This window comes from Festucalex cinctus, chromosome 7, assembly GCF_051991245.1.
Source record: "Festucalex cinctus isolate MCC-2025b chromosome 7, RoL_Fcin_1.0, whole genome shotgun sequence".
Classification (NCBI taxonomy): Eukaryota; Metazoa; Chordata; class Actinopteri; order Syngnathiformes; family Syngnathidae; genus Festucalex; species Festucalex cinctus.
In genome coordinates this window covers 10,087,004-10,109,128 of record NC_135417.1, presented here as the reverse complement: position 1 = coordinate 10,109,128, position 22,125 = coordinate 10,087,004, and the positions used below count along the sequence as shown (strand labels likewise).

The 22,125-nt window shown below is 41.2% G+C and overlaps 1 protein-coding gene across 2 annotated transcripts in view; it reads left to right on the top strand.

Moving 5' to 3' along the window:
* The window catches only part of ephb6 (eph receptor B6), a 42,992-nt gene that overhangs the window by 17,907 nt on the left and 2,960 nt on the right, over nucleotides 1–22,125 (top strand). For both annotated transcript variants that reach the window (XR_013284259.1, XM_077526556.1), the window contains exons 3-14: nucleotides 1,294–1,566; nucleotides 4,226–4,395; nucleotides 4,488–4,783; nucleotides 17,825–17,980; nucleotides 18,642–18,913; nucleotides 19,151–19,232; nucleotides 19,580–19,704; nucleotides 20,136–20,298; nucleotides 20,385–20,499; nucleotides 20,581–20,636; nucleotides 20,767–20,883; nucleotides 21,868–22,115. Coding sequence is in view for 1 of the 2 variants with exons in the window: in XM_077526556.1 (XP_077382682.1) it covers nucleotides 1,294–1,566; nucleotides 4,226–4,395; nucleotides 4,488–4,783; nucleotides 17,825–17,980; nucleotides 18,642–18,913; nucleotides 19,151–19,232; nucleotides 19,580–19,704; nucleotides 20,136–20,298; nucleotides 20,385–20,499; nucleotides 20,581–20,636; nucleotides 20,767–20,883; nucleotides 21,868–22,115 (2,073 nt within the window). In the remaining variant the exon portion in view is untranslated. The remainder of the gene's footprint in view (nucleotides 1–1,293; nucleotides 1,567–4,225; nucleotides 4,396–4,487; nucleotides 4,784–17,824; nucleotides 17,981–18,641; nucleotides 18,914–19,150; nucleotides 19,233–19,579; nucleotides 19,705–20,135; nucleotides 20,299–20,384; nucleotides 20,500–20,580; nucleotides 20,637–20,766; nucleotides 20,884–21,867; nucleotides 22,116–22,125) is intronic.

Here is a 22,125-nt window from a genome sequence, read left to right as displayed (position 1 = left end):
ATACAATAAATGTCTAATATTAAGGATTAAGTTCATGTAAGTGGATTTACATGGAAGCATCTATTTACAAACTGTCTACACTTCTCATTTAATTTAATTCAAAGCAAGGGAGCTTTTTTTAATGAAGCACATTTCATAGTGCTAGTCAAAAATACATCATTAAAAGGAATTTACAAAGAAAACAATTTAAGACATTTAAAATCAAAGTAAAGCAATAAAATGTAGTTAAGTAGCAAAGGTTGTTAGTAAGGTTGTAAGTTTGTAATTTCTTTTCTTTTTGGTGTGTAATATTTCACAGTAAAGATAACAGTGGAAATGGGCTCCGTGAAGAATAGCTATTGCTAGCTAATAGCTAATATCTGCTTTTAAAACCACAGCAGTTTTAGCTTTAGATTTGTAACTAACTAGGATTGTGATTATACAAATCATGTTAAGGAGATAAAAGAACGGCCAGTAGGCCTATAATCCATAATCAAAACAATAGAAACATTTTGTAAAAAAGCGAAGTCTGCTAGCTTAATGCTAATGCTAACACATACATGACTGGGAAACACATATAACCCTTTGAGTAATTGTTATTTGAATTGTCCATAGTTGTGAACGTGATTGCCCGTTTGTTGTATATATTTTCCCAACAATTAGAAAAATGTGTCCCACTTTTACCTCATATCATGTGGGATAGGCTAATGAGGACGATAGCTAGCCTATACAAAATGGCCGAATGAAGCTTTGAGTGCAACATTCCTAACTTTTAATGATAATAACAACAACAACTAGACGAAGTGCCAATTTCTGGAGAAATTGCGTGGGAATGCTGAAAGCTGAATGCTAAGATTTGAATGCTTATGGCGTCAATTGAAAGATAAATTATGAAATTATAACCTCCTGGTGACCAACTTTGCCACCAAGCAGTATCACCTGGTAATGATGATAAGTTATACATATGGAAGTGGGCGTGGAAAGTGGGACATAGAAAAAGTTCAATGTCTGTCCCATTGAAAATGAATGGGGGAAAAGTTGATATTAAACGTTAAATTGAGCAAATACTGTAAGTAATGTGGGATTAGACGATATTTTTGAAGCGAGTTGAAATTTGAACAGTGTAAATTGGAAGTATTAAGTGGGAGTTGTTACGCTGCAAAAAAGTTTGGAGAATAAAAAAATCACAATAACGTGTGGGAATGCTAGCATTCCCACAACAACGACAACGATGATGCATTCGATTGACTTTTTACTCTCGTCTTGTACGCAGCAGCATTTTAAATCTAACGATGTCGTTTGTGTCCCTCCCAGTGGGACGAAGTGAGCGTCCTGGACGACCGCGGGAGGCTCATACGCACGTTCGAGGTGTGCAACGTCAACCAGAATTCCCGCACCAAAGACAACTGGCTGGCCACGCCCTTCCTGTACCGCCACGCCGCCCCGCGGGTCTTCGTCACCCTGCGCTTCTCGGTGCGGGACTGCGCCAGCCTGCGCAACCCGTCGCCCACCTGCCGGGAGACGCTCACCTTGTACTACAAGCAGGCCGACAGCCAGAGGGAACTGGAGAGGACGTGGGTGGCTGAGGTGAGGACGAATACGAAAAAAAAATGTTATTCAATGCAATCATTTGTTCTTATAGTATACTTACGTATTGTAATGCCCTAGCATGTGGGAAAGGAGAGTCCATGTCACCAATGCACTTTTCAGCCAGTTATTATTTTATTTACTGCATTTTATGCATATAATTTGTTGTTTATACAGTTTTAAGGTATATTGACATACTCGCGTTTTTCGAGATTTGCTTTATCCAAACTAAATTTAAAAAAAATAAATAAACTATTATAAAGCTACTTCATTACAGGTCATTCTTGAATTAATTGTCCTCCGATCGTCACAATATTCAACATCTCCATTTGGACAATAACCTTAAAAGCAATAACACGCAATGCTCGCTGCTATCACGCTAATGTCACCCTTGTTGCACACGCAAATAATTGCCCAATCATCCTAATTATTTGTGTTGTTGCCGAGAGGAGACGACGGATTACATCACGCCGACGTGAAGCTAATAAGCTCCGATTCACAAGATGCCGAAATATGTCGCTGTCACGTCTGAAAACGTCAGCGCAGTCCGACTAATTGCCTCTAAAGGCTTCCTAAGTGGCCGCGGCTGCCTTTGCAAGGATGTTTTATTTAGTTTCGTAAGAACTTTTCTTTGCTTTTTCCGCCCCTTTCGGGACCCGACGTCAAAGTGGTGAGACCGAACTACATGCACAACAGACGTGAGACATCGTTTCGGCGGGAGAAGATGTGATATTTGTAAAGATGAGTGCGTTGCCCCTCGGGGAGATGAGATGCCTGTTTTTTTTTTTTTTTTTTTTTTTTTTAAACATGCATTGCAAATCAAAGCCTGATGAGGATGAAGAGGAGCAGGAAGTCGACGAGAGTGCTTGAACGCAAATTCCCACTGCGGACTGCTTATATCCAAATCAACATTTGCTGTACGCTCCTCACTTTCTCTTGCTTTTAAATTGAGTTGGATTAATTCCAAAGTTTATTTCCTACACAGGTTTTGGGAGTACATTTAGTTACATGACAAACAACCTGAAGTGAACAAAATTGCTGTAGTATGCATGCCAGGCCACTAGGTGGCAATGCCAGTCTTGGTCGTCAACGTCGTCGCATATCACGTGACCGCCGTACCTGTCACGATGCCCCGGCACATAAATCTTCAACTATTTATTGTGAATAAAAATGTTTCAAAATTGTACTTTAGTTCCTTTTGTTGTACATGTTTCCAACTAAAACAAATTAATTTTTTCCATTGTATATTTTTAATGCATCGCTTTGATTCTCGCACTTGCGCTATCGCTCACGTCATGTTGTTTTTTTTTGTGGTTTTTTTCATACTCGCAATGCATTGTGGTCAATAGCAACCCGGTTGAGTGAGCGTGAGTGTTCACTACTTTTCAGAGTGCGTTGTGGGTAATTATTGAGTGCCCCACATTTTCGCGCCCTGGACATTCGGACACCCCTACAAAATGGAGTAGGGGGCACATTCGGACACAGCCACTGTCATCACCTTTGATTATATTATTATTATTGTTATTATTATTATTATTATTATTATTATTATTATTATTCTGTGATTGGCTGGCAACCAGTCCAGTGTACCCCGCCTTCTGCTCAAAGCCAGCTGTGATAGGCTCCAGCAACCCCCGCAACCCTTGTGAGGAATAAGCGGTCAAGAAAATGGATGGATGGATGGATTATTATTATTATTATTATTATTATTATTATTTCAAGGTAGATGCCAATCAGTTGATTGTAACAAAGAGCTGACTTTTTTTTTTTAAGTTTAGTTTAACAATAGCACTAATTTTCTAGTCCAAAAATAAATACAATCGAAACAGCAGGGGCCTCACAATTGAACCCTGTGGAACACCATACGAAAGTGGGACTAAGCAGTAGTGGGATTAAGAACAACCAAGGTTAATACAAAAAGCTCATTTTAATCTCTGCACTGGGTTTTGTGTGATGTTTTTGCGGGAGTCAAGTTTCACAGGCACGGCCATTTTGGAAATGGGAGCTGCGCTGAGGAAGCAGGAAAAGTTGATTTCAAACGTTTGCATTCTCACAATCTGAAATTGATGTTCTCTTAAGTGTTTGTGGCTTATTTTAAGATTTAATTGCTTGTTTTGTTACTTGCAATAAGTGCATACAGCTTATTTTAAGATTTAATTTCCTTATTTGTTGCTTAGATTAAGTGTTTTAAACTCATTTTAAGATTAATATAGAGCGACACATTTTTCTTATTTCAAGAAATCTAAGTAAGTAAAATTATCTTACTGCACTGGCAGATAATTTCACTTGTTTCTAGTAAATATACACTAAAAACAAGTGTATTTTTTATGTCATATTAACTCATTCAATCCCAAAAACGTATAAATACATCAAAACAATGTCGATTTTATTTTTGGATGTCATGATATTATGCACATCATAATTATTTTTTCAATTACTGAAATTGCTATGCTGTACAGTAGTTTTCAACATTTACTATTGTACATATCTTGAGGGGGGAAAAAATTGCAACTAGTTATTGGAGAGATAGCTACCACCAATGTGCCCTTGAGCATGGCACTGCCCCCCCTCCAATCCTTGCTGTGTGGCGTGACTCATGTAATATTTTTTTTTGTTTTTACATTTTGTCCAGTAATTCTTCACTTGTGTGCCCGTGCAGACTTCCAGCGGCGAGAAGGAGAGCAGAGAGGGCTGGGTGAAGATTGATACCATCGCGGCAGACAAAAGTTTTTCCAAGGTGGAGCCCAGTTCGCCGCATCAGTACCAACCCAACAGATACAGCCGCATCAACATCAAGACACGCAGCTTTGCACCGCTCACACGCAACGGGTAAACAACACGCGATGAAGTACCGTTTTTTTTGTTTTTTGTTAGCTTAGCGTTACGTTCTTGACACTCACCTCCCTTTTTTTGCGGGGCAGATTCGTCCTGGCCATCGTGGACAGCGGCGCCTGCGTTTCCCTCATGGGCGTGTCGGTCTTCTACCGCCGCTGCCCGGCCACCAGCCTCTACTTGGCGTCCTACCCGGCCACGCCCTCGGGCGCCGAGCCCACCGCCCTGGTGCCCGTGGGCGGCGCGTGCGTCCCCCACAGCGAGGCCCAGGGGGCCAGCGGGCCCCGCATGCACTGCAACGCCGAGGGCGAGTGGATGGTGCCGGTCGGAGGGTGCGTCTGCGACGAGGGCTATGAACCGAACCTTAATGGATCTGCCTGCTTGGGTAAGCTCGAGTCATGCTCGCGGAGGGGCGCTCGCGTGATCGCGTCCTCATGTGGAAGGATTAAGAGTGCGCAGATGGGCTTGATGAGCCTCGACGCCGGCTTCTCTGTTTGCGGAGGAATAAGAGGGACGACGCTATATTGGAATGTCTGCCATTCCTGTAGCGCCACTTTGAGAAACGCTTTAACATTTTCGAGCAAAACCCGTAGAGAACCTCTTCTAACGTCTCCACAAGGGAGTAAAAAATGTTATGTTCTGAAGTTGGATGCCAAAAGCACAGACACAAATAAGAGTTTTAACACTTTATTCGCATAACATCGAGAGGCGTAGAACAAACTTGACTAGACGAGAAACCATGAGAATGCATCGAGAATTTCGAGACGGCAAACCCCCTTGGGCTGTGGAGATGCACAGAGGAACCGAGGTAATAATCCGACAAACATACACTTCTCGGCTTGGCTTAATTAGACAGTGAATTGATCGCATTGGCTGTAACTGACATTGAATTATCTGATTGGCTGCTGCTCAAGTAAAGAGATGAAAGATTCTTGACATCACGTAGCTCCTGACATCACATAGTGTTTTTCCAGTTGAAACCAGATGATGGTTACAAAAGTTCAAAACAGACACTTGACCTCTCGGTCATGACCCAAACATAACCCTTGCATGACCCAAACTTAACCTTGGCATGACCCAGTCATGACAAAAATGCTCCATACCGATTGATTGCATGTCACAATGTCAATAGAAATCCATTTCATGGAGCATGAAGAAGGGTTAAATGAGTCTGTGGCTGCACATACCGAAAACGGCCATTGGACGTACCACAAAACTACTTCAGAAAATGATTTATTTGTCATTAATATGCCTTTTTTTAAATAAATGTAGTTGTTTAATATTGTTGAAATATCTTTTTAAACCAAAAAAATCTGGCAACTACAAATGTTAAATAAAAATAAGTGTCCAAAAGTTTTTTTTTAAGTTTATATAACATACAGTATTGTCCCAAAAAATGACGTTATTAATATTAATATTAAGATGTTGTTTTTTGAATGATGGTCACATTCTAGCACATTTGTTACCCATTTCTTGAGAATATGTGACCTCACAAGTCTAAACATAAATTTTTTATTGATATTACATTTTTGGAATATAAGTTATGCAGCAAAATCCAATCTTTTTTTTTTTTTTTTTTTTAATCAATATCCGAAGGCAGCCATTTTGCCACTTCCCGTCGACTGAAGATGACATCACAGTTGCTCAGCCAACGACCAATCACAGCTCACCTGTTGTCTGAAGCTGAGCTGTGATTGGTTGTTACAACCGTGACGTGATTTTTACTTGACAGCAAGTGGCAAAATGGCCGCCTTTTAGATAAAAACTGCTCGACTTTGCTGCTTTAACTCAAATTCCACTCACACAATGTTAACCAGAATACCATATATTTTTTTTTATTATTTGGGCTAAATAAAGCACATTATTGTCAAAAAAAAAAAAATTGGGGGGGGTTGACTTCCAATCCTATTTTGTGCACTTTGGCATTTATTTAAAAAAATAATTTATTTCCACCCCACATAAGGCATCTTCTGAAATATCAACAGGCAAACAGATGTAAAAAATGACCAAGGTGATATTGACAACTTAAATTATAAATCAAATGTATTCTTCACAGCAAGTTTGCTTGTGTTTACACCACTTTGGTCATCTCACGTGTTTCCCCCGCGTTGTGTGCCAAGCCATCGTGCTGGAAATTGCCCAAGCTCGACTGTATCTGATGTGCATGCGCCCGCGCGCGGGCCCATGCCACCATATTGCGCCCGCGCCTGCGAATCCATCACGATCTATTTAAAAACGTTTTTGCACTCATCCAGGCGGGTCCGCTGGCAACCGCGTCCATATGGCGCCGGCCTCGTTTGTCTCCGCGGCAAAAACGCACGGCGATGCTCGGCCGCTTGGGTGACCGCCATCATGTTTCTCATCATGATGCCCGCATTGTCTGTTCAGCTGTTGTTGTTTTTATTTATTGTTTTGGGGAGGGGGGCAATTAAGAGATGAACAAACAGTAGAGATATAAGAAGAGCACGAGGGGGGGGTTAGGAGAGTCATCATGTGAGAGGGATGTGACACATTTAGGTCACGGGGATGTAATGGCCATTCGTCTGTGAGCAAATGATGGAAACGGGGAGGGGGTGGGGGGGTGACGATGCCACACCACGGGTGGCCGGCATTGATTGAACAATATAGGATGTATCTTAAACAAACTGTTGAATGAAGAAATGATGTGATTGTCATTGACAGCGTAAAAATTCCATATTATGAGATTTGAGAATGTCGTTGAAACACTTTGAAGATTTTTTTTTTTCTTTTCTGTCTATTCGGGTCCACTGTAATAAAAAGTCTGAACATGGGAATGAAAAGTTTCTCATGAACGTTGCTGCCAAAGTCCCGTGGCTCGTGACAATGAGCGCTTTTGCGTCCCGCCAAGTCAGCTGTGAAATATGTCAAAGCTCTTTTCTCTTTTTCCTGACTTGATTGAAAGGCTCTAATGAAGGATCTAACACTCGGCTACCCACGGTTCCAACTGTCTTTGGACTGTGTGGTTTTTGTTGTTGTTGATCCGTTCACTGAGCGATGAGTGCATTGTCGGAAGAGTTGGCGATGGAGTCATCAAGTGGTAATTAAACATCGCTAGATGACTGCGGGGACTTTGTGGACGTGCGAGCTTTTGTTCTTTCGGCACATTTTTGAGGACGTCGTCGGCCGGCCGCTCGGATCCAAACGTCAGCTTTAAGAGTTGCGCGTCTGTGAAATAAATGTTGATTGTTTTGCCTGCGGCGCTTTAGACACCTCACTTAGGAAAAAAAAAAAAGAAAAAAAAAAAGAACATGGACTTCTCTCGCTGTTAAGTGCGTCGGCTGATTTGCATTTCGGCTTAGCACTTGTTTAACAAGTAGGAGGCACTTTGTAAGTGCCTGGCCTTTCGATGTTTCGAGCACTTCTTTTACAAATTTTATGTGTTCCGCAAAGACGGGGCAGCAAGAAAATGCAAAAAGATTCCATGAGAAACAATTTTGTTGTGACCAAATGATATATAAATATATACTGCTCGAAGGCAGCTGGGATAGGCTCCAGCACCCCGGCGACCCTAGTGAGGAAAAGCGGTTAAGAAAATGGATGGATGGGTATTTATTTATTTATTTATTTATTTATTTATTTATTTATTTATTTATTTATTTATCTATTTATTTATCTATCTATTAGTGGTGCCAAAATTAGTTAATTATGAGTTAATTTAAAGTTCCCATAACGCCACAATTTAAAAAAAATGCTTGACAAGTTGTATTTTACAATTTTAAAAATGTGCAGATGTTAAAGATGATATAGCTCTTAATATGAAAAGAAAAATGCACTGAGCTTTCACCGTCTTACAAATGCAATTATGCCATCTAGTGGCAGAAAATGACCTCAAGACAAATCAATATCACTCGTTTTTCACAGTACAGTGCATCTTTTTAACTTTAACTCAATTTTATGAATTATTATGAAATAAACCCTGGATTGGCTGGCAACCAGTTCAGGGTGTACCCCGCCCACTGCCCGAAGCCATCTGGGATAGGCTCCAGCATCCCCGCGACCCTAGTGAGGAAACACGGTTAAGAAAATGGATGTATGGATGGATATTGTGAAATTACTGCATCAATTTTTTTTCCCCACTTTTATGTTGACAAGAGTATGAAAACTTAGGAAAAAAATCTTGTGCATTTAGAGAACAAATAAAATTTGTGATTAATTAATTTGTGAGTTAACTATTGAAGTCATGCGATTAATTACGATTAAAGATTTTAAATAAAGACTGTCGTGTTGCTGACCGGACATTCGGGCTGCACAATATTGGAAAATCATGTGATATGCGATACAGTTGCTGAATATAGCGATATCGATATCATTGCGATATTTAACATGTACCCAAAGAAATGACATTTTTCTCATCTAATGAAAGAATACAATTTTTCATGCAACAAGGTCAATATATTCTCAGTAAATTAATTGTAATTCCCTCTTGATAATGTTCAACTGTTGGATGGCGGTTAGTAGCTGACTGGTCAAATTTAGATAAATGCACAAAATTCCATATGAAACTTATTGCATGTCTTTGTTTTATGCATATTGCATGTGCCAATATATCAGAATTGATCATTTTTCGATATCTTGTGCAGCCTTACCGTACATTTTGTTGTTCCAGGGGCAGAAAATACAATGAAAAGAGCAGAGGCCCCGAAATTGAACCCTGTGGAACACCATACAAAAGTGGAGCTGTAGAAAAAAGAAAAGGAAAGAAAAGTTTAGACGCCCTTGCGTTAAGACTTTGCATTTTGTTTTGTACCCTTGTCCCGACACAACCTTTCAAACTTCAAGTTGACGACAACGGCGTCCGCGTCTCTAAGGCAAAGGCGTCGCCGTTTCCCGACATGACGCGCACGCGAAAACACAGCTGACATTTCGGCAGAACGAAATTGAAAAACTCCGGCTTTAATTATTCATCAAAGAGTTTGTCACGAGCAAGTAGAGCGGAATTTAACATCCGCCCCTGCTATTCGATGGCGGTGACATTCGGAAGCTCGCTTTCGTGCCCAATCTCCCCTCGTCTCGTTTGAAAGCGCACACGTGCGCGCCGGCTTGCCGGATGTTGTTTGCTTTCCCGCTGACTGATGACTTTTTCTTCTTGACATTTGTGAGTCCTTGTGTGGGAGACGAAGAGGCTCGGCGGAGCACGCGCGCGCAAAAATAAATATGACTTGAGCGGGGGAAACATTTGCGCCTGTTTCGACCAGACGTCAACGAGTTCGTGTGTCGGTGGGCAGGCAGGTGTGCGTTGGCCTCTTTTGGAACAAGCTCCTTGCAAACCTCATCTGGTCCCAGTCTACGTTCGTGTACTTAGAGACACACAACATACATACATCTTCAGTGTGATGCGTATTTTCGCCAAAATATACTCATGTGAGGAGCAAATATGACTTTTTTTTTTTTTTCCACTTGAGGTCATCATCCCCACTTTCAACCCTGTACGGTGTAAAAAAAAAATATATATCCATCCATCCATTTTCTTAACCGCTTGGTCCTCACAAGGGTCGTGGGGGTGCTGGAGCCTATCCCAGCTGGTTTTGGGCAGTAGGCGGGTTACACCCTGAACTGGTTGCCAGCCAATCGCAGTAGTAGCATTTTTATTGGTTATAATTTGCGACGTCGTGACATTGTGTAACTGCCATTCGTGTAAATGATCCCAAACTTTGGACTTTCTCTGTCTTTTGTGCATTATTTTGTCCTGGCTAGTACTTGTTGCTCGGTACGGAGCCCCTAAGGTGACATGGTAGGGAGAAAAAAAACAACAACTTTGCGTTCCCTCGCAAAGATTGCGAGATAATACAAAGGTTTTTTTGTTTTTGTTTTTTTTTCCTTTTAAACGAGTTAATGTACTTCCGACCGAGTCACCGCAACATCCTCGTAGCTTTTAGTCACGCGGAAGATGACCCGGAAGTGTTTACGGAGCCCCTAAGGCGACATGGTATGGGGGAAAAAAAACAACAACTTTGCCTTCCCTCGCAAAGATTGCGAGATAATGCAAAGTTTTTTTTTTTTTTTTTTTTTTTTTTTTTTTTTTTTTTTTTTTAAACGAGTTAATGTACTTCCGAGTCAACACAACATCCACGTCGCTTTTGTTCACGCGCAAGATGACCCGGAAGTGTTTACGGAGCCCCTTAAGTGACACGGTAGGAGGGGGTGGGAAACAAAAAACTTTGCGTTCGCTCATGGCTCCGTAGCTAGGTGAGTCTACAGTAACTGTTTTTGTTGAAAAATAATCACAGAAAAATCCTGCGATATAGCAAAGAATGCACAACCTCAGTACAATTTTTAAAATGTGTGATGCAGTGGGACAGCGAAAAGTGAGAAAAGTGAGGCTGAACTGTACTCGTGTCGTTCATTTTTTGTTTGGCAGCGTGCCGTGATGTCAAATATGCACCTTGGCTCAACGAGGTTTGGAAAACACTTGCGCTAAGTCCTCTTACAGGACGGAAAAAAAAATAGTCTACAGAGAAACATTTTGGAGCGTGTCTGTTGGAAACATTTGCGGGGGTCCGAGGTCACCGTTGTTGGCTGAGAGGGCCTGATTGTCATAACACAATTTTGGTTGCGCGACTGTACGGCGGGATTGTATTACAAGTACACCATTCGCAAGTGGCCATTAACTCACTCTTTCCGGGCGTCCTACTTGTAATATCATCGCGGACACAAAAGGAAGGATGTGATTTGTCGAGTTGTAACTGAGCGTGTGCGTGATGCGGGTTCGTGTCCAGGCGGTCTCAGCATCCACTGAGACCTTGCATGGAGAGTCGCGGTGCATCCCTCCCTTTCGTGTGCTCGCTTCTGTGCCTGACCGCGTGTATATGTGTGTGCGCGCGTGACAGATTATGCTGGGAGTCAAAAGAGCGAAAGAAAAAGAGAGAGGAGAAGAAGAAGAAAAAAAAAAAGTGGGTCACTGATCCAGGCAGCAGCAAAGTATGATGTTGACATCCAATTACACATTGAGCTGCCCTCCTCTTCTCCTGTAGGTTTTGTTTTGTTTTGTTTGAATATACTACCTTGCCTGTTGTTTAATCCCGCTCAGTCAAAATAACACACATCAATAATATAACAGGAGGCTTAACAAATGAATGTGATTTGCGCCATGCCGAGCACATCCTGCTGATCAGCACAGTTTATGAGTCAACCAAGGTAGGAATAGTTCATAAAAACTAGGGGGGGGGAAAAAATATATTTTCATGAAAAAAAATTAACAAAAAAAAAAACCAAAATGCTTTTTTTAAAAAAAATAAATAAAACAGCATTTTATGTTTACAAAGCTAAAACTTACTGTAAATATTACAGAAATGTTCTTTGTTGTTATTTTTGTCAGTTAATATTATACATGCTTTTGGAGCTCGTTTTAAACATATTTATTTTGGTAGTCCTCAAATTAAATTGTATAAAATAAATAAATTGTAAATATTTTTTTTCTTGAACTCAACAAATACTCCATTTATTTAAACGTGTATAAAAAAAAAACTAAAACTAACCCTAAAACTAGTGAAATGTACACTAAAACAAAGTATCTACAAAAAATAAATCTAGCAAACTTGCTGTAAAACTAATTAAAACTTAGAGCCGTCAAACGATTAATTTTTTTGAATCAAATTAATCACACCTTAGAATTTTGATTAATCACGATTAATCGCTTAATTAACTCATTCACTGCCAGTCATTATAGAAAATTTTTACATTTCCAATACTCACGTGATATTACATTCAATAATTATATATAAACCGAATCTACCAAATAACAGAATAGACTCCCTACTTTTTGTCCCGTCCCGTTCTTTTATAATTGACAGCAGAAAAATGTAGGTTTGCCAAAATACAGCCATTTCTCCCATGGACTCTGAAACTGTGTTTATTTCCTATAAAATGGGGCAATGATGTCATCTACCGGTGGTTGGGCATCAGTAAAGTTGTTTCCAAGTTTGATATTTACAGTGGAGCATGCTCAGATTCGCCCCCATTTAGCACCGCTCTAAAAAATACAATTGACAAGTATACTTGTCAAAGGCAGTGAATGAGTTAAAAAGGCCTTTTATCAACATTTTTTTGCCCGCCAAATTTCAAGAGCACCTGTTATAGTTTTCAGAGCGTACAATAAATATAGGGTTGCTGTAATCAGTGCGGTTTCGCCGTCGTGGGATAATGCTTTTTAGCCGATTCATGTTTCATGTCAAATCTGTAAAGAGGACACGTCCTCTGATGCGCACATGGCGCATTAAAGATGGAGGAAGGCTATAGTTAACAACCTCTTCTTGACTTCCTCGTCCTCCAGTTCAAGCCGTGAACTCACACGGCCGCTCTTGGTCCTGCCGTCTGTTTTCTCCCCCCGTTCCTTTCGTCACACCTGTATAAAAGCCACACGGACGTCCAGGAGACAAGCGAGAACACCGAAAGGCTTTTATCAGTTGATTCTCTCTATTCTTCTACTTCCTGCCAGCTCCTTCTTTCTTTCTTCCTTCCCGTCCTCTCCCACCACGGCGCGGCAGCAACTGTCCACACGCACACGCGTCCGCATGTCAGCTTGAAGACATTTCCCGGACGAGATTGTGCAAATAAGGTCAGGTGGAGCATGAAGAAGACACATTATTTCCAAAACACGACAGCCTTCTTGAATCGCGTTGGACTTGCGTGTTGTTGATTGTTTTTATTGTGTGTAGAAAGAACACGTCATTATTATCAAAAATGTTTATCTTGCCAGATTTTTTTTTTTTTTTTTTTTTTACAAAATTGAGTGAAAATGATAAGGTTTGATACATGGGACTAAAATATATCGCTGTAATAACATACAAATTCATTTCCACCTGTTGTTACACTACTTAGCTCATCATTTTATTTTTTTTATTTTTTATTTTTTTTTTGCATTACACATGGCTGTAAGACCTTTGAAATATAGTTAGACTAGACTAATGGATATTAGCAAAAATGTTGTAATAATTATAGAACAAAGCATTACAAAAACACTGTTGGAACATTACTCGAGTTCATTCAGTCAGGGACCTTAAGTCAAGTCAAGTCATCTTTATTTATATCGTACTGACTACCAGCAATTCAAATTTGTCCACTGTAGTGGACCTTTTTTAAACCTGAATATCTCCCACCCAGTGCATACGATTAAATTAACTCCTTTTGTGCTCTATAGAGGACATTCAGATCTTTCCAATGATACCAGATGTGTAGGGGTGGGGCTTTGCTACCTTCCCTCAGTACAAGCACTTTTTAGGGAAGAGGAAAAGTAAGTGTAGAACACTTTTTATTGAACAAATTTAAGCTTTAAATGTTGTTAGCTTGTTTTCTATAAGACTCTTAAGAACACATTCAAGTATTGTTTGAATTATTTTAACTGTATTTGAGCCTAGCATTTAAGTTTTAAAAATTGTCCTCTGTAGTGGACACATCATAGCTTAAAAACAAAATTATTATTATTATTATTATTTTTAATTTCTTTTGCATTTTTCAGTTATTTCACAAATGATTGGGGAATATTAAGATAAGCATGATTGAACATTATTTTTTTTCCCTGGTAGTCAGGAGGCTTTCAAACAGCCTTAGCTGCCACAAAGCGCTTTACAGAAACACAACAAAACAAACAACATAAAACATTAGCAGAAATACAATCACAACAATTCAACATTTTTCCATTCCTACTACATACGCTTTAAACTTAAATCCGCTGAACGTAACAACATACAGTGAAACCTTGACTTACAAACGACCAAACATACGTGTTTTTCAAGATACAAGCAGTCAGTCAGCTAATTTTTTATTTTTTTTTACTCGTGTTACGAGCAAAACTTTGAGTTGTAGTAGTAGTTGGTGGCAGAAAACTTCACGATTCCTTGCAGTTTGGCAGATAAAGAACAATTCTTCTTCTTCGTCAAAAAAAAGGCTTCAAGATGTTTATTGACAACCCATTTGAATTTTACCGGAAACCTCAAAATAAAACAAAAGAGAATGGCACCTTGTATATTTACACATCCCTGTTTGATGGAAGCCCGCTAGCTTCCTGCTAAAACACATGACAAAACACCATAGACATGCTAAATAAACTAGCATCAATATTTTAGCAGTTTAAACCTTTTAAGCAAGAGATATTTAAACACAAATGGTGCACAACACATGTAGACAAACACTCGCAGTCATGTATTCTTAATCTGCCACAAAAACGCTGTAAAGCCTCATTTAAAAAAATAAAAATAAAAAAAAAATGCTACAACATTTACGGCATGAATGGCGGTTTATCTAAGGAGCCCTGTGATTGGCTGGCAACAAGTCCAGAGTGTACCCAACTTCTCTCGCCCATCGTCAGCCGAGGTAAGCTCAAGTGCACCCGGTGACCCGAATGAGGACAAGTGCTACACAAAATGGACTGCTGGATAAAAGCCCATGAAATAATCATAATGACAAGCGATAAATGCTAAAGCATGTACTTACTGTATGTCATTGAAAATCCCTCTAGCGGCACTTTGCTCAACTTCATATTGATTTGTTATGCTTCACGGCACACCTCCAAGAACAAAACAGAACGCCATGACTAAAGGGGCAATTAGGATTCCTGTTGGGCTACATTCACACTCAAATTCAGATACTTACAATTAAGATAGTTAAAAAAAAAATACGTTTGTCCATGTTGATAGGAAAACATTGTAATCGGGTCATTAAAACGTATTTATGTGAAATGCAGCCGAACACATCACAGATGAGAGCAGCGATGACGTCATGGCATTGCCTCGAAAGTACAAGCATGCTAAAAGTCACTCATGGGCGTATTTGCAGGGCTAGTATATTGTCGTCAATAATTAAATACAAGCATTAGATGATGTTGCGGTCATCGATGCGTCTGTCAATATTAGTGCTAGGTGGAGTTTGCAGTGGTGCGAATTGGACGGAGAGGTGTTCCGAATATTTTGCCTTTGAATCATTTTGGTGATGGCCGCCCTTTCTTGTGGGCGGTGCTTGAGCACCTGCTCTCAAAAACTTCTCTCTCACTCTCACTCTCGCGCTCTCTCTTTCATCGCCCCGAAAAAAAAAAAAAAAAAAAGTTTGGGGCAATAATATGTTCTACGCAGCCCGAGTAGTTTAAATATGTTATTCTGGTTAATACAGCGTTAGTGGAATGGGAGTTTTTTCCATCCATCTCAGGGGTCGGCGGCCATTTCGCCACTTGCTGTCGACCGAAGATGACATCACAGTTGCTCAGGTCTCACGTAACAACCAATCACAGTGCAGCTTCACACAAGAGGTGAACTGTGATTGGTCGTTGCCTGAGCTCCGAGTAACTGTGATGTCATCTTCAGTCGACAGCAAGTGGCAAAATGGCCGCCCCCTGAGGTGGACAAAAATGGCTGAATTTGGCTTCTAAATGTAATATTAATCAGAATGTCATGTTTAGACTAGTGAGGTCACATCTAACATATTATTGTCAAGAAATATTCAAGGTTGACTTCCCCTTAACAGTTGACTTATTAAAGAGAGATGTTTTTTTAAATGTTACTCCTGTTGGGTGCTGACATATGAACAGGGCGTTTGCTCAAATGGCAGCACGTCAACGCTCAATCGTCTCACGGTTAGCGGAGGACAAACGAGGCTGCGGGCGCGTCGGCGAGCGCGTTTGGCCTCGACCTCGAAGTTCAGCCGGCACACGGTTGACATTAACACTCGACACACAGTCCGCATTTGAAGCAGTCAAATATAGTGAGTCACTTGCAGTTTTAGCATGACAGAGATTCTATACATTTTTATTCAATTACTTTTTTGTGTTTTCAATGATGACAGCTTCTGGGAGTTACTAGCTTTTCCCTTTCCAAGCATCCAAATCAGAGCCGCGGCTGAGAAGGATTATCGATGTTGGTCCAAATGACCTGTTCTCGTTCAAATAGGTCACCTCTGCCCTCTCATCAACAACATGGCGGCAGCCAAGACGCCATGTGGAGCTTTTCCGCGCAGTCGACGGCGACCGGCGGCTTGGCAGGACGCCGTGCACCGTTTTAGACTTTCAACAGCAGAACCCCACTCGATGCATCCCGCCAACGACTAATAACAGGCCTCGCCTTGGACCGCTAATTCACAAAAATCTGATGCTCAGACACAAATAATTGGTGCTTTGGTTACATTTGTCCAGGGAGGAAAAATACCAAACAGCACGTGCGTTTCCTTCAGATATCTTAGGACCACAATGAAGGGTGAAAACAATAATAATAATAATAATAACAATAATACATTTTCTAAACCGCTTACTCCTCACAAGGGTTGCTGGAGCCTATCCCAGCTGACTTCGGGCAGTAGGCTGGGTGCAACCTGCACTGGTTGCCATCCAATTGCAGTAGTAGTAGTAGTAATAATAATAATAATTATTATTATTATTATTGTTATTATTGTTGTTGTCGTTGATATACAATATTAGTTATAGGATAAGGGATTATTTTAATTCTAACTACTCGGAATAAAGTTTCAAGAATTAAAAAAAATATATATATTTGACAAAAAGACAGACACTTTATTCAGGAACAAAATGGCATAGTTTTATGCATTTTATTTTGTAATCTTTATTGGAAAAAAATCTTTAAAATGTTAGAATAATAAATTCATTTTTAACAGATTTTTAAGAAAAAATAAGAACAGTTATAGTTGTCAATGATTAATTATAAGAATCAAGTTTTTGTTTAGAAAATGTAGCAATAGTTTGTGAATAACGGTCTTTTCTTTAGGGAAAAAAAGTTAATAAAATTGATATAATCATCATCAGTAACAATAACAGCAACAACAATAAAAGGAAAAAAAGTGAAAAATTACACAAATGTAAAATTGTCAGAAAAAAAAGTAGCAATAGTTTGTGAATAGTTCTTTCTTAAAAAAAAAAATTGAACATTATATGGATTTAGTAAGATTAATAGAATCACCACCATCATCATCATCATAAATAATACAAAAAAAATAACAACTCTTCAAGAATTCTGATGTATTTTCAAAAGAAAAAGGAAAAAAAAGGAAAAATGACGATGTTTTTCTTTCATCCAGAAACAAAAAGTCATATTTTTTTGGTAATGTAAGTTGTATTTTTTTTTTCCCAGACAAATCTTAATGTGACAAGAATACATTTGTTTGTGAGAATAAAATAAGATTTTTTTTTCAAGAAAAACTGTCATGAAGTTCAAAAAGTAAATCTTTTTTTTTTTTTTTTTTTTTTTTTTTTATTTAGGAAAAAATGTGCAATTTTGTGTGAATAATGTTCTTTCTTTTTTTGTGGAAGAAATAAAGGTCAGAATATTACAAGAAAAAAAAAGTTGTGACATCATTTTAAACAAGACTTCTGTAAAGGAAGCAATGCTAACGTTCATGAAAGATGCATAAAGTTCTCCTGTTGAATGTTTGCAAACTCGGACTCAACCCTCCTTTGTGTGTCTTCCTGCAGCTTGCCCGGTGGGCTACTTCAAGCCGGCTTCCGGTTCCACCCCCTGCTCGGCGTGCCCCCCCAACAGCCGAACCAGCCGCGAGGGGTCCAGCGTGTGCGAATGCCGCAGCAGCTTTTACCGGGCGGCCGGCGATGCCAACTCGTCCGCCTGCACAAGTGAGCTTTTTGTTCGCTTTTGTCGGTCCCGCTCTGAGGGAGGCCTCGAGTCGTTTATCTTGCTCGTGCACAGCCAGGCGTCACATCCATCATCTCTTCTTCGCTCTTGGAGATCTTTAATTGTGGCATTTGGATTCCTAGCTTTAGCATTTGTCCGCATGCAGCAAGGATCAACCATCCGTAAATCCATCTTTTTTTTTTTTTTTTTTTTCCCCAACAGTGCTTGTTCTGATTTGGGTCACAGGGCGAGTTGGAGCTGATCTCAGTTAATTGTAGGGATGTCACAATAAGGACTATATTGTGATATCGTGATATGAAAAAAGTCAGGTTGATTTCCATTTGTGCAGTTCTAGCACCCTCTAGTGGCTATTTTATTAGTGCAATTTAATTTTCATTAGGGATGTTTTGGCCTTCTATGTTTAAAATCTATGCTAATTGTCCGCTGAAGGGGAATCTAATTTGCTTGTGAAGCGATCAATGTGTGCTTGCATTAGCAAGTAAGTGCCTCAATATTGTTATTAGAGTTTGTAGGTGGTTTATATGCATTGCTGTTATGTACAAAAGCAAATATATATATTGCTGTTCAGCATCGCCACCTAGTGGTCATTCGGGACTCATAGAACCTTGGTTCTATACGTCACTTTTTTTATTGTCTCCACAGCTCCTCCCTCCGCTCCAGTTTCGTTGTCCTGGGAATACGAGAGCGGCGACGGCGGGGTGTCCCTAAGGTGGCGCCCTCCGGTGGACATGGGAGGCCGCAGCGAAGTCTGGTACGGAGTGGTTTGTCGCACCTGCCCCTCGCCCACCATCACCAACCCGGCGTTGTGCTCCTGGTGCGGAGAAGGCGTCACCTTCAGTCCCGTCCAGACCAACCTCAAACAAACCAGCGTGACCCTCAACAACCTGCTCACCAGAGTCACTTACCTCATACAGGTGGGCGCCATTATCAGGGTTCAGAATTGGGGTTCATACCTGTGGTGAAGGTTTTAGTGAGGGATTCACGCCTGTTTTAAGGTTCGTGGGTTAGAGTTTCATTTTATGGTCAAAGTTTAGTTTTGTGTACATTTTATACAAAGATATCACAGTTTTGGAAAAATCATACAAATGAACGCATAACTGGTGAATAAAACAAGAGTCCATGTCAGCCATGTGTTGTTCTTGTTGGAACAGGTGCAAGCCATGAACGAGGTGTCGGCGCTGAGCCCTTTCCCAGCTCGTTACACCAGCATCAATTTTACCACGAGCCAGTCAGGTGAGTACGGGACCGAAAGGATGAAAAAAAAAAAAAAAAAGAGGAGATGAAAGTGAAGCCTGCTTTTGATGCTAATGTATTTGTGTTTGGCTCCGTCGTGAAGAGCGCCCTCACAGCCCCTCCCTCCTTTTTTGTTCCGCTCCTGCTGTCCAGGCAGGAAGCTCGCTCGAGGTTACAATATCCCGTCAGATCCCATTAAAGTCTCTGCGGGATGACAAAAAGGACAGAGATGAATGAGGAAGGGAGATTATGTTGCATGTTGTCCGCTGAAATGAAAAGAAAATGTGACTCCTTTCAATTCGGCAACACTGCCCTCTTGTGGTCGGCCGTGAAATTGTCTCCCGCAGTTCCCAGTTCTGTTCCCATCATGCACCAGCTGAGCCGCGCCCCGGACTCCATCACGCTGTCGTGGCCGCAGCCTGACAGACCCAACGGGGACATCCTGGAGTACCAGCTCAGATACTTTGATAAGGTACCGGCAGAAAGAAGGGCGGGACAATTCGAGTCACAAGACTTGACTTGAGTCATATGTCATTTGGGTTTGGCTTGGATCAAACTCGACTCGTACCAGCTCAGATTCTTTTATAAGGTACCAGAAGAAAGAAGTGCGGGACTACTCAAGTCACAAGACTTGATTCAGATTTAAACTGGGATTGACTCACCCCAAGTTTGATTTAGACTTAAGCTACATGACTGGACCCGTCTCAGACTTTTAATAACAGCTGTGACATAACCATCAACAGTAGCAAGTTAGCAACAGTTAGCTTCCAAGTCCAGATAAAGTCTTTGAAGATTGGGAAGGGGTTTGGCATGTTAATGACTTGAGCCGTCTGATTTGCCCATGTGACTTCCTTCAATTCCGCTTACCAGCGCGGGATGTCTCGCATAATTGACTCTTGACAGGGCTCAGACGTGGACAGCGCGGCGAGCGTGTTCAGCGAGACCAACACTCTAACCGTCAGCTCGCTCCTCGCCGGGTCCATCTACGCCTTCCAGATCCGAGCTCGCAACGAGCGAGGCTTCGGCCCCTACAGCAACACCGTCTACTTCACCACGCTGCCTCTCGGTACGGCCCGAGATGGATCCTGGAGGGGTCAACACACATTCCACGTCTACCTCCAAAGTTTAACGTACCATCTTGTCCTCCCCCAGAGGAGCATTCCCAGCAGGTCCAAAATCAGCTTCCTCTGCTGGTGGGCTCAGTGATGGGAGGGGCGGCGTTTCTGCTGGTGGTGGCGGCCATTGTGGTCGTGGTGGTATTTCGCAGGTGATACGTTCGACTCAATCAGGCCGAACGTAAACGGTTGACACAATCACGCAATTAACGGTGTTTGCTGTTGTGCGACAGTAAAAGGAGGGCGAGTCCGTACAGCGACAGACTCCAGAGGTACATCACGAACAGAGGTGGGAGGATTCACCTTTGACATTTTGAAGTGCTCGTTAAAAAAAAAAAAAAAAAAAAAGTCATGTTTGATTCCGTGTGTGTGGGCGCCCTCTAGTGGTGGCTTAGAATATTCCAAACTTATTTCTCTAGGTGGCGTGAAATATTACGTGGACCCGTCCACTTACGAGGACCCCAGCGAGGCTGTCAAAGAATTTGCCCGGGAGATTGAGTCGACTCACCTGAAGATCGAGGAGGTGATCGGTGCAGGTAAGTCTCGTTTTCTTTCTCATTTGCGATTGGCTGGAGTGTATCTCGCCTCTTGCCCGAACAGTCGTGTTAAAAATGACGCTATTATGGGTCAAAAATGGACAGATCCACTACTTGGGTCAAAAAATTGGGGCATATTGTATTAAACAACCCAGAAAGTTGTCAGATTGTCTCATGACTTGACTTGACTTGACTATTTGGCTCAGTTTGACCTAAACATTAGGTCAATTTCTATCAAATAACCCAAAAGGCTGGGTCAAATCTTCTAGTTGGACTAATTTGACCCAAGCTTGGGTCAAAAATTGGGTCATATTACATAAAACAACCCAATAAGTTGTGTCAGATCGTCTAATGACTTGTCTTGACTTGACTTGACTAGACTTTTTAACTCAGTTTGACCTACCTATGGGTCAAACATTGGGTCATTTTCTATAAAACAACCCAAAAAGCTGGGTCAGATCCTCTACTTGGGCCAATTTGATCCGAGTCCGGGTCCAAAATTGGGTCATATTGTATAAAACAACCCAAAAAGTCATGTCAGATCGTCTATTTGAGTGAGTTTGAACCACCTTTGGGTCATAAATTAGATAATTTTCTATAAAACAACCCAGAAAGTTTGGTCAGATCCTCTTGCGTCAATTTGACTTAACTTTCGGCATGGTTTTTGCACAAAACGTTTGGTCAAAAAGTGGGTCATTTTGTATCAAACAACCCAGAAAGTTGAGTCAAATCTTCTACTTGGATCATTTTGAACTAACTTTGGGTAAAAAATAAAATAAGCACTTAAGTCTAGTTTTGTCTAAAACATCGCGACTTGGGTCAATTTGACACAACTTTGGGTCAAAAAATGGGTCATTTTGTATAAACAACCCAGAAAGTTGGGTCAAATAGAACCATAGCAGAAAGCACCGCCGGGATAAGCTAATGACACGCGTGATAGAAAATGGCTGAATATGGTGACGAGTATCATTTCCTTTCCTCCAGCCCAGTTCGGGGAGGTGTCCCGGGGCCGCTACCGTCCTCCGGGCCGCCGGGAGGTTCTGGTGGCCGTCAAGACTCTGCGCTGGGGCGCGTCCGACAGAGAGAAGGGCATGTTCCTGAGCGAGGCGGGGGTCTTGGGCCAGTTTGACCACCCCAACGTGCTCAAGTTGGAGGGCGTGATCACCCGCGTCCCCCCGGCACGGATCATCACGGAGTTCATGGAGAACGGCCCGCTGGATTCCTTCCTCAGGGTCAGCGAAT